Genomic DNA, 17617 nt, shown 5'->3' on the forward strand with positions numbered 1-17617 from the left:
TCAGGGCTCTTTTGGTCTTTTGTTTAACCACTAAGATACGTTGTTTGGACCCTAAATCATAAGATTTTAGACAGTTTAAGCCTAGAAACATAACTCACACTTACTTAGTAAAATCTTTAATCAAAACTTAGAAAATTAGAAGCAAGAAAAAAAGAAAAAGGTCAAGAACCCTAGTTCAAGAATGCAACAAGGTTCCATAAGCTCCAGCCCCAAAATCTAAAGATTTCTCCAAGGATTTCCTCACCAGGCATATGGGATTTCATTAGTGGGTTCCTTTCACCCATTAGATCCCTAGTTTTCAGTCAGATTCTTGATTCCCTCATCATGATTAGACCTAGGGTTTCTAGAACTTCAGTAGATTATAATTAATTAGTTTGTTATATGTTACAAATCAGATTACCATGTTATTACTCATATTATTGTATGAATTCCAAAAATTTTGTGATGTACTTCTTTGGTTCTTGAAAAACAAGCTAGGTCAGATATTTCAGTTATCTAGTTATATATGCCTCAGTTATTAATGCATAATAATCATATTAGTTGTTGCATTCTCATTTTTGCATGCTCAGTTTTGAGCTATCTGTATGTACATAAATTTTGTCATAATCTGTTAATCATTTAATTCATTGGGAGTAGCATAATACTGAGTTGGACTAGGGTTCATCTTATCCAAATAGTCCCAAAACTACTGGCCAAGTAGGTAGTAATTCCCCTCTGTGGACATCAGTTTAGTGATCACGCTAGCATGCCTTTATACCTGTGGCAGGGTGTATTGGGTCCTCTCGATGAGGCATATACATCGGACACCACATTTAGCTCATGTGCTTTTATTATCAGTTATTAGTAGCTCCCACAGTTCTGTCAAACTATATTTCATTGACCATATTTATAGTTTGGTTAGTATTCATTCTCAACATGTTATAAATTTTGTCGTTACAATCAGTTACTAAGAATTTAGAATATTATACTTGCTTTTGTGCTTGTTAAGTTATGTTTTGATACTAGGCGAATTAGTGTGAGAAAATGAGAAAATCAATTCATCAGATATTTTGGGTTGGGGCTTGGAGCATCGCACCATCCAGTGCGTTTAAAATTATAATCTGTAGTTAGGGGATTGGGCCCCGCGACACTCAATAAACCAGGGTCGCCTGCCCCATCATGTTTGCAGTTAGTTCCTCCATTTAAGTTCTTTTAATGTGTACCTTCACTCCCTCTAGAGTCTAACTAATATAAGCTACTTTTGAACACCAATAAAACATTCATGACATGAATCATTACCTTGAATTCATAATTCAAATTCAAGGGAAGATTTAAGAATTAAGTTCTGAAAGTTCTTTCAAGCATTTTGAGAAAGTCCCTTTGAGTCTTTTTGATGAGTCTTCTACAACTTCTAATAAATTGTTTCAAGACTCGGGAAGGTGAGCATGATAATAATGAGAATATATTAATGAGTCTACTTTATCATCAAAAGATCCGCAGATCATGAATCATCACTCATGAATTCATATTTCACATTCAAGAGACGGTTAAGAGTAGAGTTCAAAACTTTTGACTTGAATTGTGAGTCTTTTGAGATCAACCATCTATTTGAACTAAGTTTTGATAAGCTAAGTGTAACATCTCCTAACTTGAAATAACTAAGAATAAGCTAAGAAACCAAGAATAATCATTTTTGGAAATAAATAGGGGAATCTCAAAAATTCTTCCAAGTGTAAAAGTGAGTTTTTGGTCATTTTCAAAAGGCCATAAATCCCAGCTTAAGGGTGAGTTCTTTATATGGTTGGAAATACCTTGGGAAGATATTTCCAATGACGTCGAGTTTGCACATTTTCCATGTCGTATGAGGGAGATATGCCTTTCCGAAATTGGAATGTTGGACTGAAGAAAGTCAAATCCAGATTTTAGTAAGGGTAAACTAGTCTTTTAACCATACTATTTCCTAAAATTTTTAAGGGTTTAATTGGGGTGAAACAAAGTTTTAGTTCAAATTAGAAAAATACTTTTTATTCTTAGGGTTTGGAAGAAAGGTAAAGAGAAGAAGGAGAAAGGAGGAAAGAGCAAGATTTCACCAAGAACGCCAAGAGATTCTAGAAGAATTCTTCAGGGGTGATCCCTATTGAGGTATGTGAGATCTTTCTCAGTTGGGGTCATTCACCCACACACCATGTTTAATTCAAAGAGCTTTTAGATTAAATGAAGAATATTGAATTTCTTGATGAACAATTATTGAATTCTTGTTGGTTGAGTTGAAGCATATATTAGTTGTTTTAATTTGTGTTTCTGGGCTGTTTTACGAGTCTAAACTATTCGGTACTGAGGTATTTAGTTATCTTAAGTATTTGGGGAAATATCCATGGGAGTTTAGAAGGTTTAGAGTTAAAAATTGGAGAATAAAAGTCGTATAATCCTGTCTGACAAACCCTGGGGCACTGCACCTGCCAGAGCCCCTCAGGGCAAGCTCTGTCTAACAAGCCCTGGCGCGCCGTGCCAGCAAGAGTGCCTCAAACAAGTGTTTGTCCATCAGGCTCTGGTATTCTGCGCCTCTTATAGCGGCAAGGTCACCTGGAGACCTCATTTTCCCCCTATCTTTTCGTATGAGTTCCTAAGTGATGTACCTACAATTCTAGTCAATTCCAATACTCTAAGGTACATATAAAAATCATGTAATCATACATAAACATGCATCATGAATCTTGAAACCATAAATTCAATTCAATGAAAGTTAGGAACAAAGTCAAGGAAGTTAAGGAGTTAAGTCTAAAGCTATGAAGTGAGTTAAAGTAAACATTCTTAAAGCTTGTAAGAGTCTTATTTAAACAGTATAACTTCCTTTGAAGGATCAAGTTTTGAGTTAATGAAAGAGTTCAGTAGAATTCTAAGAAGTAATAAGGGAACTAAGTATTCCATAAGAGTAAAGTTTCAACTTAAGCAAAGAGTAAGAGCTGAGTTCATTTTTCAAAAGTTATAAGGGAACTAAGTACTCCCTAAAAGTTTATAAATGTTTTCACATTTAAGTTTAAGAGGAAACTAAGGTTTCCAAAGGAGTTTTGAGCAATAAAAGGGAACATTGATTCCAAGAGGGCTTTTTAAAGCTAAAAAGAGGGTTGAGCAAATTATCTCAGCCTAGATGAAAGAGGTTATTTTAAAATCATGTGCTTAAGTATATTTTGAGAGTAGTATTGAGCAACGATGTGGGGAGAGAGTTCATATTAATTTAAGTCCCCATGTAAACCATGTAACCATCATGGTTATTAATGGGTCATACTTTAAATATTATCACGTGAAGTTAGCTAGTGGATCCACTAGGTTGGCGATGTTCTACGCGATGGCAAAGTATAGGATAGTTCTGGCAGCGTGGGAGAGACGTTGTATCACCACTTAGGCTCATAGTTGTAGTTGTCGGTTAGAGAAACTCCCACAGAACTACATTACTTTCATATATAAGTAAAGTTGAGTTTGCTATTGCATTTTCTTTGATAACTGAGTTGCTTTAGTATTTTACAAAGTTTATGTCTATTTCATGTGTTTTAAATTGCATTATATATATTCATTATGTAGAGTAAATCCTGAGTTTAGCAGAGCCAAGTTAAGATCATCTTATTCTCATCAAATTTAACTCGTAGTTTAGCTTTCCAACTCACATACTCGTACATTCAATGGAGTGATGTCAGTTGGCCTGCATCGTTTTATGATGCAGACGCAGGTAACCAGCATCAGCATGCAGCATTTCGTGGATCCAGTTTGAGCTCAAGAGTTAGTGGTGAGCCTCCTTGCATTCCGGAGGATCTTCTTATTGCTTTCTAGTTAGTTCAATAGAATGTTTTGGGGTTTGTCTCAACATTCATCTCAGTCAGTTTAGAGGATTCATAAACAGATAGTTAGTCAGATTTTTTAGTTTGATGTCTCTTTTATCTTACATTTAAGATATTCTAACTTTTAGACTCAAGTGCCATTTTGGCAAGACTATTAAATTTTGTGTATTTTCCCTTGAAAATGTTCTTTAGTGTTATATTAAGTTAAGTCTTCTGCTGTGTTAAGTAAGCTAGGTCAAGGGTTCGCTCGAGGCCAACAATGGTCACTGAGTACCAGTCACGCACAGGGTGTAGGCTCGGGTCTTGATAAACTTAGTATCAGAGCACACGGTTTAAGAGTCCTAGGGATTCTATGAAGTGTCTGTAGAGTCTTAGTCATCGGTGTGAAGCGCACCACATCTATGATTAGGAGGCTACAATATTTAGGAATTTCTCCCTTCTTTCATACTCACTTCGTGCGTTAGAGTTTATCTCTAGAAAGTTTCCCTCCAATTCGTGCTTGCGCATGTTTCAGAGATCATCGTGCTTCCACGAAGAGCAATCAAAGGTAGAGGAGCCAGAGGTACCTAATGCACCCAAAGTGCAACCTCAAGGGAAAGTTACCAATACTTAATTACGTGAGGTTATCCAGATGTTGAGTCAAGTGGTGACCAACCAAGTCGGGCAACAAAGAGTATCTCAAAAAAAGGGTCCGATACTTCAAGGATTTGGGAATTCTTGAGGAAGAAACCCCAAGCTTCACTGGTTCAAGCACCACGAAAGATTTGGAAAATTTTGTAGAATAGTTGAAGAAGGTATTGATGTAATTCATATTTTTGGTGTTAAGAGAGTTGAACTGGCTGCATTCCAACTCAAGAGTGTGGCTATGACTTGGTACGACCAGTGGAAGGAGGGTAGATATGAAAATGCATGCACAACAACCGAATTGGGCTTGCTTTGGAGAAGCTTTTTTGTGGTGTTTGTTTCCCCGAGAACAGAAAGAGGCAAAGGTACGTGAGTTCCTTACCTTGAAACAATACTCACTAAGTGTGCATGAGTACGGGTCGAAATTCACCCAAATATACCATTATACTCCGAATATGGTTAAGGACATGAGGAGTAGGATGAGCTTGTTTCTTGCTGGATTGGGTCGTGCTTCAAGCAAAGGGGGCCGGGCTTCAATGCTTATTGAGGACATGGACATTTCGAGGTTAATGGTCTATGTGAAACAAGTTGAAGAAGAGAAGTTGAGAGACAGAGTGAAGTAGATAAAAAAGAAAGCTAAGATTGGGAATGATTCTGGTCAACATAAAGGTGGTTCAAGTCGACCACAATTTCAAAAGTGAAAGGGACATGCACAAGCATCTGAGTGCACCTAAGCCCAGAAATAGAGGTGAATATAATGGCCAGAATTTGTAGGACTTTAAGTATACACAAGCCTAGTCCCAAGGTAGTGTGGCAGAAGCAGGAAGTTGGGCTCCTACATGTGCTAAGTGCGGTAGAAACTACCCCGGTAAATATCGTGATGGCCAGGCAGTTTGCTTCAAGTGTGGTCAAGAGGGTCACTTCATGAGAGAGTACCCTAAGAATAAGCAAGGTGGTGGAAATCTGGGAAATAGAGCTCAATCTTCATCAGTTGATCCTCCAGACAAGGCTGCACCTAGAGGAGCCACTTCTAGTACTTGGGGAGGGGCAAACCGTCTCTATCCAATCACTAGCCGCCAAGTAAGAGAACTCGCCAAATGTTGTCACGGGTATGATAAAAGTTTTTACTTTTGATGTTTATGATTTGTTAGACCCAGGGGCAAGTTTATCTTTTGTAATTCCTTATGTTGAAATTAGTTTGAGATACTCCCTGAAGAACTTTGTGAACCCTTCTGTGTTACTACTTTTGTTGGGGAGTCTATTCTAGCGAAAAGAGTCTATCATGATTTTCCTATTTTCATCAATCACAAGAAAACCATAGTTGATCTAGTAGAGTTAGACATGGTAGATTTTGATGTCATTCTAGGTATGTACTTTCTCCATCCGGATTACTAATGAGCCAGTTATAGAGTGGAGTAGTAGTTTAGTAGTGCCTAAGGGTCGTTTCATTTTGTATCTTAAGGCGACGAAGTTAGTTTCAAATGGGTGTCTGTATCACTTAGTCTGAGTTAATGACTCAAGTGCTGATGTACCTTCCATTTAGTCAGTTCTTATAGTGAAAGAGTTCACAAAAGTGTTTTTTGATGATCTACCCGGAGTCCCTCCTGAAAGTGAGATAGACTTCAGCATAGACATCATTCCAGAATTCGTCCTATTTCTATTACGCCATACAGAATTGCACCAGTAAAGTTAAAAAATTTGAAAGAACAACTGAAAGATCTATTAGATAAAGGCTTCATTCGACCAAGTGTCTCACCTTGTGCGCTCCATTCTTGTTTGTAAGAAAGAAGGATCGTTCCCTCAGGATGTCTATAAACTACCACCAATTGAATAAGGTGACTATCAAGAATAAATATTCTCTTCCAAGGATAGATGATCTTTTTGATCAGCTTTAGGGTGCTTCTTGATTCTCGAGAACTGATCTCAGATCATGCTACCATCTGTTGAAGGTTAGGGAATTTGACATTCCAAAGGCAACTTTTAGAACTAGGTATGGGCATTATTATTTTTTAGTTATGTCCTTTGCTTTGACAAATGCACCAGCAACATTCATGGACCTTATGAATAGAGTCTTCAAACCTTATTTAGATCTGGTTGTCATCGTCTTCATCGATGACATACTGGTTTATTCAATAATGAAGAAGATTACGCTAGTCACCTCAGGATTGTTCTGCAGACTTTGAAAGATAAAGATCAATATGCCAAGTTTTACAAGTGTGAGTTTTTGCTTAAGTCTGTGGCATTCTTGGGCCAAATCATTTCTGGTGATGGGATTAGAGTTGATACCCAAAAGATTGAAGCAGTTCAGAGTTGGCCTAGACCCACGTCTCCAACAGACATAGGGATTTTCTTAGGTTAGGTTGGCTATTATAGGAGATTTTTTGAAGGGTTTTCATCTATCTTATCTCCTTTGACCAAGATAACTCAGAAGACAGTCAAGCTTCAATGGTCTGAAGCTTGTGTGAAAAACATTCAGGAAGACATTGACTACCACTCCAGTTGTGACCTTACCAGAGGGTACTCAACGTCATTTGGTGTAATGTGATGCATCGAGAGTTAGTTTGGGTTCTGTATTGATGCAAAATGGCAAGGTTATTGCTTATGCCTCCAGACAAATGAATGCTCATGAGAAGAATTATCCAACTCATGACTTAGAATTAGCTGTAGTAGTTTCTTGCTCTGAGGATATGGCATCGCTACTTGTATAGTTTACCTCTTGACATATTCACGGACCACAAGAGCCTACAATATGTGTTCACTCATAAGGAGCTGAATCTCAGATAGAATAGATGGTTAGAATTACTCAAGGATTATGACATGAGTATTCTTTACCACCCAGTTAAGGCTAATTTGGTAGTTGATGCCTTCAGCAGGTTGTCCATAGATAGTACCACCCATATTGAGGGAGAAAAGAGGGAGTTGGCTAAAGATGTGCACATACTTGCATGTTTGGGAGTAAGACTTATAGATTCCATAGAAGGAGGAATAGTGGTGAGCCATGGGGCTGAGTCATCATTAGTGTTATAGGTGAAAGAGAAGCAAGATCAAGACCCTATTTTTCTTTATTTGAAGGGAAGTGCCCATAACCAAGGAGTATTGGGTTTTGAATAAGGGGGAGATGGGGTGTTGAAGTACCAATGTAGATTGTGTGTACCTAAGGTGGATGGACTCCAAGAGAGGAAACTGGAGGAAGCTCATAACTCAAGATATTCCATTCATCCGTGTTCCACCAAGATGTACCGCGATTTGAGAGAGGTATATTGGTGGGAAGGAATGTAGAAAGATATTGTTGAGTTCGATGCGAAGTGCCAAAATTGCCAACAAGTGAATGTAGAGCACCAGAGGCCTGGAGGTTTGTCTCGAAATATAAAAATTCCAGAATGGAAGTGGGAGATGATTAATATGGACTTCATCACAGGTTTGCCAAGGTCTCGCAGGTAGCACGATTCTATTTGGGTGATTGTTGATAGAATGACAAAATTAGACCGTTTCTTGCGGTAAAGACTACCCATTTGGCCGAGGATTATCCTAAGTTTTACCTTCAAGAGGTTTTGATACTTCATGGAGTTCTGGTCTCCATTTTTTCATATAGAGGTTCACAAGTTACTGCACAATTCTAGATTTTTTCTAGAAAAGTTTGGGTTCAAAGGTGAACTTAAGCACTGGTTTTTATCCTCAGATAGATGAACAAGCAAAGCATACTATCCATGTCTTACAATAGATGTTGAGAGCTTATTTGATCGACTTCAAAGGGAATTGGGATGATCACATACCCCTCATTGAGTTCTCCTTCAAGAACAGTTATCATTCGAGCATTCAAATGGCTCCATATGAGGCTCTTTATGGGAGAAGATGCAGATCTCCTATTAGGTGGTTCAAAGTTGGTGAAGCAGGGCTAATTGGAATATACCTAGTTCACCAAGCCATGGAGAAAGTGAAAGTGATTCAAGAGAGATTAAAAACGGCACAGAGTCACCAAAAGTCCTACATAGATGTTAGGAGAAGGCCATTAGAGTTTAAGGTGGACGATTGGGTGTATCTAAAAGTTTCACCCATGAAGGGGTTATGTGGTTTTGAAATAAGGGGAAACTTAGTCCCCGATAAATTGGACCTTATAGAATCTCCAAGAGAGTGGATAATATGGCTTATGAGTTGGAGCTACCCCAAAAGTTAGAAGTTGTTCATGTGGAATCTGATGCGTCTAAGTTGAAGAAATTCTTGGGTGATCCTTCGCTAATTGTACCATTTGACAATGTTTGGGTTAAGGATAAATTTTCCTATGAGGAGTTTCAGGTTCAAATTTTGGATTTTCAAGTTTACAAGTTGAGAACAAAAGAATTTGCATCAGTCAAAGTCCTTTGGAAGAATCGGCTTGTTGAAAAAGCAACATGGGAAGCTGAAGAGGATATGAAGAGGATATATCCACATCTCTTTGAATCCAGAGAGAATGCAGACCAAGGTACTAAAATATTTTCTTATCACTTTATGTGACTATGTGTAAGCAGGTCGTTATTTGCATTTGTTGTTGAGTGCTGAAACGATGTTACTACACTTAGCTTAGTGAAAGATTTCTCAATCGAGGACGAATGTTCCCAAGGGGGAGAGATGGTAACATCTCTTAACTTGAAATAAATAATAATAAGCTAAGAAACAAAGAATAATTATTTTTGGAAATATATAATGAAATATGGAAAATTCTCCTAAGGGTAAAAGTGAGTTTTTGGTTATTTTCAAACAGCCATAACTCCCAGCTCATGAGGAGTTAGAGTTGTTTCTTTATATAATTGGAAAGCCCTTGGGAAGATCTTTCAACCTCGTCAAGTTTGTGCATTTTCGATGTCGTATGAGGGACATATGTCTTTCATAAGTTGGGTTATTGAGCTGAGGAAAGTCCAATCCGAATTTTAGTAAGGGTAAACTAGTCTTTTGACCCTACACTTTCCCAATATGTTTTAAGGTTTTAATTGGGGTAAAACAAAGTTTTAGTTCAAAAAAATGCTTTTTACACTTAGGGTTTGGGATAAAGGAGAAGGGAGAAAAGAGCAAGATTTAACCAAGAACACCAAGAGATTCTAGTGGAATTCGTCGGGGGTGATCCCTATTGAGGTATGTGAGCTCTTTTTGTGTTGGGTTGTTTCACCCACATACCAACATGTTTAATTGAACAATTTTTCATTCGATTAAAAGAAGAATATTGAAGTTCATGATGAACAATTATTGAATTCTTGTTGGTTGAGTTGTAGCATATCTGTAGTTGTTTTGATTCATTTTTTGGGCTATGTTACGAGTCTAAACTATTGGGTATTTAGGAATTTAGTGATCCTAAGTTTTTGGGTAAAGATCCTTTCGAGTTAAGAAGGTTTAAAGTTGAAAATTGGACAAGAAAAGTCAGAAATCCCGTGTCACAACCCCTGGCGCGCCGCGCCTGCCAGAGCCCCTCAGGGCTGGCTTTATCTGAAAGGTCGTGGCACTCCGCCCCAGCCTGAGATCCTTAGAGCAGAGTCTGTCTGTCAGGTTATGGTACAGCGCATCTCTCAGAACGCCAAGGTCACCTGGAGACCCCATTTTCCCCTATCTTTTCGTACGTGTTCCTAAGTGATGTACCTACAATTCCTAGTCGATTCCAATACTCAAAGGTACATCTAAATGTCATGTAATCATACAAAAACATGAATCATGAACCTTGAATCCATAATTCGATTCAAGGAAAGTTAGGATCAAAGTCAAGGAAGTTAAGGAGTTATGTCTAAAGCTATGAAGTGAGTTAAAATAAAGTTTCTTAAAGCTTCTAAGAGTCTTATTTAAACGTTTTAAGTTTGTTTTAAGGCTCAAGTTTTGAGTTAAAGAAAGAGTAAGGAGTTGAGTAAAATTCTCAAAAGTTATAAGGGGACTAAGTAATCCCTAAGAGTTAAGTTTCAACTTACGCAACGAGTAAGAGCTGAGTTCATTTCTCAAAAGTTACAAGGGAACTAAGTACTCCCTAAAAGTTGATAAATGTGTTCACATTTAAGTTGAAGAGGAAACTAAGATTTCCAAAAGAGTTTTTAGCAATAAAAGGGAACATTGATTACAATAAGGCTTTTTTAAAGCTAAAAAAATGGTTGAGCAAATTATCTCAACCCAGAGGAAAGAGGTTATTTTAAAAGAATGAACTAAAGTATATTTCGGGAGTAGTATTGAGCATCGTTGTGGGGATAAAAGTTCATATTAACTCAAGTCCTAATGTAAACCATGTAGTCATCATGGGTATTATCGAGTCATAGTTTTTAGATGATCACGTTAGGTTAGCCAGTGAATCCACTAGGTTGAGGATGTTCTATGCAATGGCAAAGCATAGGATAGTTCAGGCAGTATGGGCGAGACACTGTAACTACACTTACGCTCATAGTTGTGGTTGTTGGTTAGAGAAACTCCCACACAACTATATTACATATCATATATAAGTAAAATTGAGTTTGTTATTTCATTTTCTTTGATAATTGAGTTGCTTTACTGTTTTACAAATTTTATATGTATTGCATGTGTTTTAAATTATTTTATACATATTCATTGAGTAGAGTAATTATTGATTTGAGCAGAGCCAAGGTAAGTTTATCTTATTTCCATCAATATTAAGTTGTAGTTTAGATTTACAAACTCGCATGCTCGTACATTCAGTGTACTGGTGCCAGCTGGCCTGCATCGGTTTATGATGCAGATGCAGGTAACCAAGATCAGTACACAGTGCTTCATTGATCCAGTTTGAGCCCACAGTCAGTGGTGAGCCTCCTTGTATCCCGGAGGATCTTTTCAAGTGCCATTTTGGCTTGACTATTACATTTTGAGTATTTTCCCTTGAAAATGTTCTAAACTGTTATATCAAGTCTTCCGCTTAGTTAAGTACGTCAGGACAAGGGTTCGTTGAGCCCAGCAATTGTCACTGAGTCTTAGTCTCACCACGGTGTAGGCTCAGGGCGTGACAGTAAGTATGAGAATGTGAAGAGTTTTTTACAAGTGTTTCTTGTATATAGACCCTCGATTCTAGTCGTTCATGCCCATAAATTCTGCATGAAATTCATAAGTTGTGTATATTTGAGAGGAGCAATATCTTCAAGTACTAAATTTTGAGTATTGAGTTCATAATATTTTTGTGATTATAGTCCTAATAATGGGACTATTTCATATTAAACATGAATTCCTTAGTTGAGTAGTCTATGCTCATAATTCGCATGAACCCTATTAGTCGAGTAGTCTTGAGATGAGAAGTCTCTTTGAGTCCTCGAGTTAAGTAGTCCATGCCCATAATTCCGCATGAACCCTCTTATTCAAGCATTCATGAAGAGAGTATTATAATTGAAGTTCTTAAGTTTGGAGTTGTTCTGTCTCGAGTATTTAGTTCTAGTTACGGTCATTAAAAACCTTGAATGCAGTCATTCACGTCCATAATTCAGCATGAACTTTATTTCAAGACGTCTTACACAAAATTTTATAACTTGTTTTAAGACTTGAGCATTAAGTTGAACAAGAAAAAAAGTGCAGTTCATTTCTTCAAAAGATTATACGGGAACTATGTATTTTCAAGAGTAAAATGTTTTCACATATAAACAAGATAGGAAACATGATTTCAAAGAGAGCTTTTAAGCTAGTTTTTGAATAATAATTTCAAAACACAGAAAGAGTTAAGTTTTTTAAACATATGAGCGGTGTATATTTTTTGGAGTAGTAATGAGCACCGATATGGAGACGAGCTCAGATAACTCAAGTCTCTATAAACCATGTAGCCAACGTGGATAGAAAGGGTCATACTTTTTAGATGATTTCTTAATGCAGTTTAGCATAGACTACTGAATCCACTTAGTTGAGGTGTTTTACATCCCGACAAGTTATAGAAAAGTTCTGGCAATGTGGGTGAAACGTTGTATCATCACATGCTCATAGTAATGGTTGTCTGTTAGAGAAACTCTCACAGAGTTGCATTATGTTCTACTATATATAAGAATTTAGTTGTTACTGTATTCTTCAATGCATTGAGTTGTTATCTAATGTTTTAAATTTTTTTTGACATATTATATCTTTTATGGTTGCTTTATCCTTGAGTATCTTGAGTTATGTATCATGAGTTGAGTATCATATCTTGAGTTGTGTACATTTGAGTTGAGTTGAATATCTTATCATTGAGTTGAACTACATTTCTTATTCTTGAGTTAAGTTAGCATAGCGTGGTAGGAGGAGGTAAGTATGTTTCCTTTTTGTCAAGTTCAAGCTTATGTTTTGTGCATTAGAATTACAGTCCACGTACTGGTCCATTAAGCCTTCATTGTTTCATCTTGTAGTTATAGGTATTCAGGGTCATCAACAGGAGCTTCGTTGATACCACATGGAGTTTGAATTAGCTATGGTGAGCCTCCTTGCTTCAAGAGGGTTCCACTTGTACTTTCAGTTGTTAGGATGTCGTGGATCTTATCCCGACATCCATCTTTGTCAGTTAGAGGCTTCACTGATAGACAATAGAGTTGAGAAGTTTGCTTCATTTACTTTGTTAAATGTTTTAAACACTTACATTGTCTATTTTGTGGCAAGATGAAAATATTATTTTTATTCATTATTTTTCATTTGAATTAAAACGTTGTATTTATGTTTCGTTAATTTTATTTTGTTTTAAGCTTTGTATGCTTGAGTTAGTCTTCCGCTTGTCATCAGCAAGGATGAGGGTTCGCTTAGGGACTAGCAATGGTTCTCGAGTGTCAGCCACGTCTAGTGTGTAAGCTCAGGTCGTAACATAACCTAGCTCCATCAAAGAATCGAAGTCAAGAAAACTAATTTACCAATGTTTTTGTTTTTCAGTGCCTCAGAACATTTCTTATCTATCAACTATGCATAATTCATAAGTAAGCGAGTCTATAGACACTCATATTACTATATGTCTGACGTAGACCAAAAACTCACTCAAATCTTCAATCAATTTCCTGGATTATGATGTAAACTAATATGTTAACTCTTGTATTTCCTAAATTTCATGGTTAGGCTCATGCATAATTCATAAATAGACGAGTCTATAGACACTCATGTTACTATATGTCTAACGTAAACCAAAAAAACTCATTCAAATCTATAATCAATTTCCTGGATTTTGATGTTAACTAATATGTTAACTTTTGTATTTCCTAAATTTCATGGTTAGGGTTATGTTTTTATTCGTCCAAATATTATAAATTTGATGGTGTTCATAAAATATAATATACCTAATATTTAATTACCTCTATCAATTATTATCAAAACTTAGAACTTTTATCGAATATTCATAAGAAGGAAAAAAAAGATAAAGGAATCAATTTAATGAAGTTACAAAACCAGCAACTAAATTATACTACTATTTTGTAATCGCCCCTAATATCACATTGCAACAACAATATCTAACCTAACTTGCTAATATTACATCAATTTTTTCCACTTTATCCCTTTATCAATAATTAATGTTCATACTCCTTTTAATTATTTAGGAAAAATAATTAAGAACTAATAAATAAATAAATATTGAACTCCACTAATTTCTTCCTACACAGCCATGCGGTAAAGGTATTAAATAAATTATGGACTAGGCTCATTAAACACCAACTAATAAAACAAATCATTCAATAACCCGTCAACTAATTAACGGTAGTTAAATGAACAATTCAAATTCTTATTTAAAATTTACAGAAAAGATTTTTACGAAAAAAAATAGATCTAGTTTTTAAAAATGACTTAACGAATCGTTACAAGTTGATGTTCAAATGGGAAGCACAACAAGAGATTATATCGTTACAACATTGTATTTAAGTTTCATGAATTGTTTTCACTTGTTAGATGGATAATTTCCATATAATTATAGTCTAGTTAATTGAGCCTCACTCATATAATCAAATGGATTATGAGTCTCTTGGAGTAATACCTTATAAAAAATTTAATAATATTATCATATATTTATATAAAGGAGAATCTTAGGCCGCCAATGTGGCCCCAACAGAAACAAGAATTCCCTTTTAAATTTATTTATTTCCAAAACTAGTCTTTCCATTTCATGAAAAGTTGTGTCTTTTATTAAAAGTTGTGACTTTTATGAAAAGTTGTGACTTTTATAAAATTTGTGACTTTTATGAAAAGTTGACTTTTATGAAAAGTGGTAACTATTTTTAAAAAAGTTGTGACTTTTATGAAGAGTTGCAACTTTTATGAAAAATTGTGACTTTTATGTTTGCGAATGTTGTTTATAAATAAAGGAATTTCTTGCCACTATAATTTGTAGGGTTTTTTCCACCATATGGTAGTCAAATTCAAATACAGTAATTGTGTTTTTATGAAGCTTGTGTAATTCTTTAAAATTTTCATAGAGCTTAATCTTTACTATAAGTCATAGTGATTCATCTAACTATGATAATTTTTCCCCTATTTTATTGACCTTTTCTTCAATATGTTAATGTATCAACAAGGATGATTGAAAATTGATCTTTTCTTTTGTCCCGTTCTACAGGTCTTTTCATATAAACAAATCAAATAGATTTCAATTGCAGTGAGACATTACAACTCTTGGACCTCTTAGTGCACAACTCATAACTTTATTGAAATGGTTAATAGTTGAATTCATTACATTTGGTTCTTTAGTTAACAGATCCTTTATTTCTGTCATTATAATTTGTATGTCTTTCTCGAATTCAAAAACATAATTAATGCTTCTTATAAAGTGTAGTTCATTTCTCAATGTTTTCTGTCATTTATCTCTTGCAAGTTCTTTTTTGCTATTTTGGTGACTTTTTTGAATTATCTTCAAAATTCCAATGAGGAAGATTGAAAATTTATATTCTCTTTTGTTCCTTTTTACAGGGTCTCTTCATGTACTTTTGGAAAAACTATTTGCGGATTGTGCAATATTTCATAGCACACAACAACAAATATTTGATAACTAATACGGAACCAATGATGAAGTTTGTTAAAAGAACCAATATGATTGCTCTCTTGCTTGCCATATTTACTATTTTATTTTGGTCTTAGGTACAAACATTATGCATGTCATTGCACTATTTCTAGAATATTTTTATATAGCCAATTAGTCCACATCTTTTATTTCAACTTACCTAATTTGTCATACTCATTATTTTCTTCTATTTTTTAGCATAATAAGAGATATAGTTTTCGTGAAACTAACAAATGCCAAAAAGACACTATAACAAAAAAAAATTTTATCGGCATTAAATATGCAAATTCACAAAGAATGCTACAACCTTTAACAACATTAATTAATTGTCATTGAACTCAATATTGTTATAGACTTGAGGGATAGTTATACAGAGTACCAATTACCTCTGAAAATATATATTTAATGATAACTAAGATATTAATTATCATTAAATATCATTTTTGTTGTAGTGATAACTAATTCTTTAGATAAATTTTTTAATTTTTGATAAAGAAGTGATAACTCTTTTTTGCTTCTTTCAATTAAATTTGTGAACTATAAAATTGGATATTACCCGAAACACTATCTTTTTGAAAAATATATTAAGCACATGTCTTTTTCTTCTGGATTGTTACAAAAGTAAGGTCGTCTTTATTATTAATTTTTTATATTTGTGTGTTCAAGTGATCACAAAATTATGTTGTGAGATTTTAATATGTTATGTGTCAAAATTTTAGTTTAGTATATCCCGCTGATAATTGCAGTTTTTTTTGTAACTGCATACTTTAACTATAAAAATAACTATGTTTTAACCCAAATAAGTTGGGGTCGTTGATATAAAACCTTAGAAATAGTAATGACTATTTTGAGACAATGACAAAAAACATTTATGATAATAACAATTTTAAGGTCATTTTTAGCATATACTTGATATGGATTACAATACTAAAAAAGAGATTGATTGAGTTTCATAAAAAAGGAGTCCAAAATCGTCCATTCAAATCTAGTTAATTATGATCTTGTATGGACGTGATGTTCCACTTTACTTGAGAGTGTTGTTGTTCATGACTTCTTACAATTTAAAATTTTTGATTACATCTTACCAACTATTTCCAGGGAGATTTTCTTATACTTAAAATCTATCTATGACTCATAATTTTTGTATGACAAAAATGAAGTTTTTTTCAAAAAATATAGCACTTTAAGATTTCGAAGAAATACTTTGCCTTCACACAAAGTGTTTTTGCCAATTATATCTCGAAAATACAAATATAATCGAATGATCATATGTAAGCCTCATAAAATAGTTCGCAGGGGTAATTTACCTACTTTAGTAATATTCTTAAAGTGTATTTTTCTAAAATTTTATATATTTATAAAGAAAATCATGTGTACGCCACATTTTATAATGTAGTATGCATGTGATATTTTAAAATGTAGTATGCATGTGATATTTTAAGAAATAAAGTGTGTAGAACAAAATGTAGTATGCATGTGACATTTTAAGAAATAAAGTGTGTCGAAAAAAATGTGAGATTGGATCTCCCACACGAGAAATCGTCCTTACAAAGAGATGAGTTTCACTACCATATTGGTACTTGTTTTATGAGAAGCATCTGTAGGTGTTTGGACCAATGTCTGTACAATGTTGGATAATCGAAAGAATGAGACCAATCATAGCACATACTTCATACCATGTGTGTCAAGCGATCAATGGTTCAATGAAATTTTTTCCCTGCTTCTTCATTGTGTGACACCCTAAAAAGTAAAAAAAACTTTTCAATGAAATACCCTATGACCTTTTATTGTTTCTTGAAGTTTCAATCGATGTTCCCGCTTTAGCATATTGCTAATAGTCATTCGAAAATACAGCGCATATCTAGAAAATTAGTTGAATTAATTGAATAATATATTAATACACATGTTATCGATTGCTCTAACAATATTGATAGTGAGTGTAAATGTTTGTATAAATTTAAATATGAACTCGAGTTAACCTCTTTAAGAGTATGAGGAATCAAATAATAACTACCGAAGTATGGGATATTGTGAGTAATAGTATTCTCATATTAGTAGTGAATTCCTTCCAAGTGTGATTGGATTCCTATGTGGGGTTGAAAAACCTTAAGGTTAAAATTTTTAAGATCACATGTCGCAGGAACTACTTGTTGAATGAATTTTTGACTAGTCGATGTTGTACTGTCTTGGGTCTTCTCCACCATGTGCAAAGTGGAGGATGTAATCTTTGGGTCCTGATTCGCCCATGTGG

General features: G+C 34.9%; 1 protein-coding gene across 1 annotated transcript; it reads left to right on the plus strand.

The window, feature by feature from the left end:
- Positions 1-4891: 4891 nt before the first annotated feature.
- LOC107021210 lies at positions 4892-6123 on the plus strand. Its single transcript, XM_015221824.1, has 3 exons — positions 4892-5050; positions 5235-5516; positions 5980-6123. Exons 1-3 carry the CDS (start codon positions 4892-4894, stop codon positions 6121-6123), a joined length of 585 nt encoding a protein of 194 aa, XP_015077310.1.
- The last annotated feature ends 11494 nt before the right edge of the window (positions 6124-17617 follow it).

This window comes from Solanum pennellii, chromosome 1, assembly GCF_001406875.1.
Source record: "Solanum pennellii chromosome 1, SPENNV200".
Lineage (NCBI taxonomy): Eukaryota > Viridiplantae > Streptophyta > Magnoliopsida > Solanales > Solanaceae > Solanum > Solanum pennellii.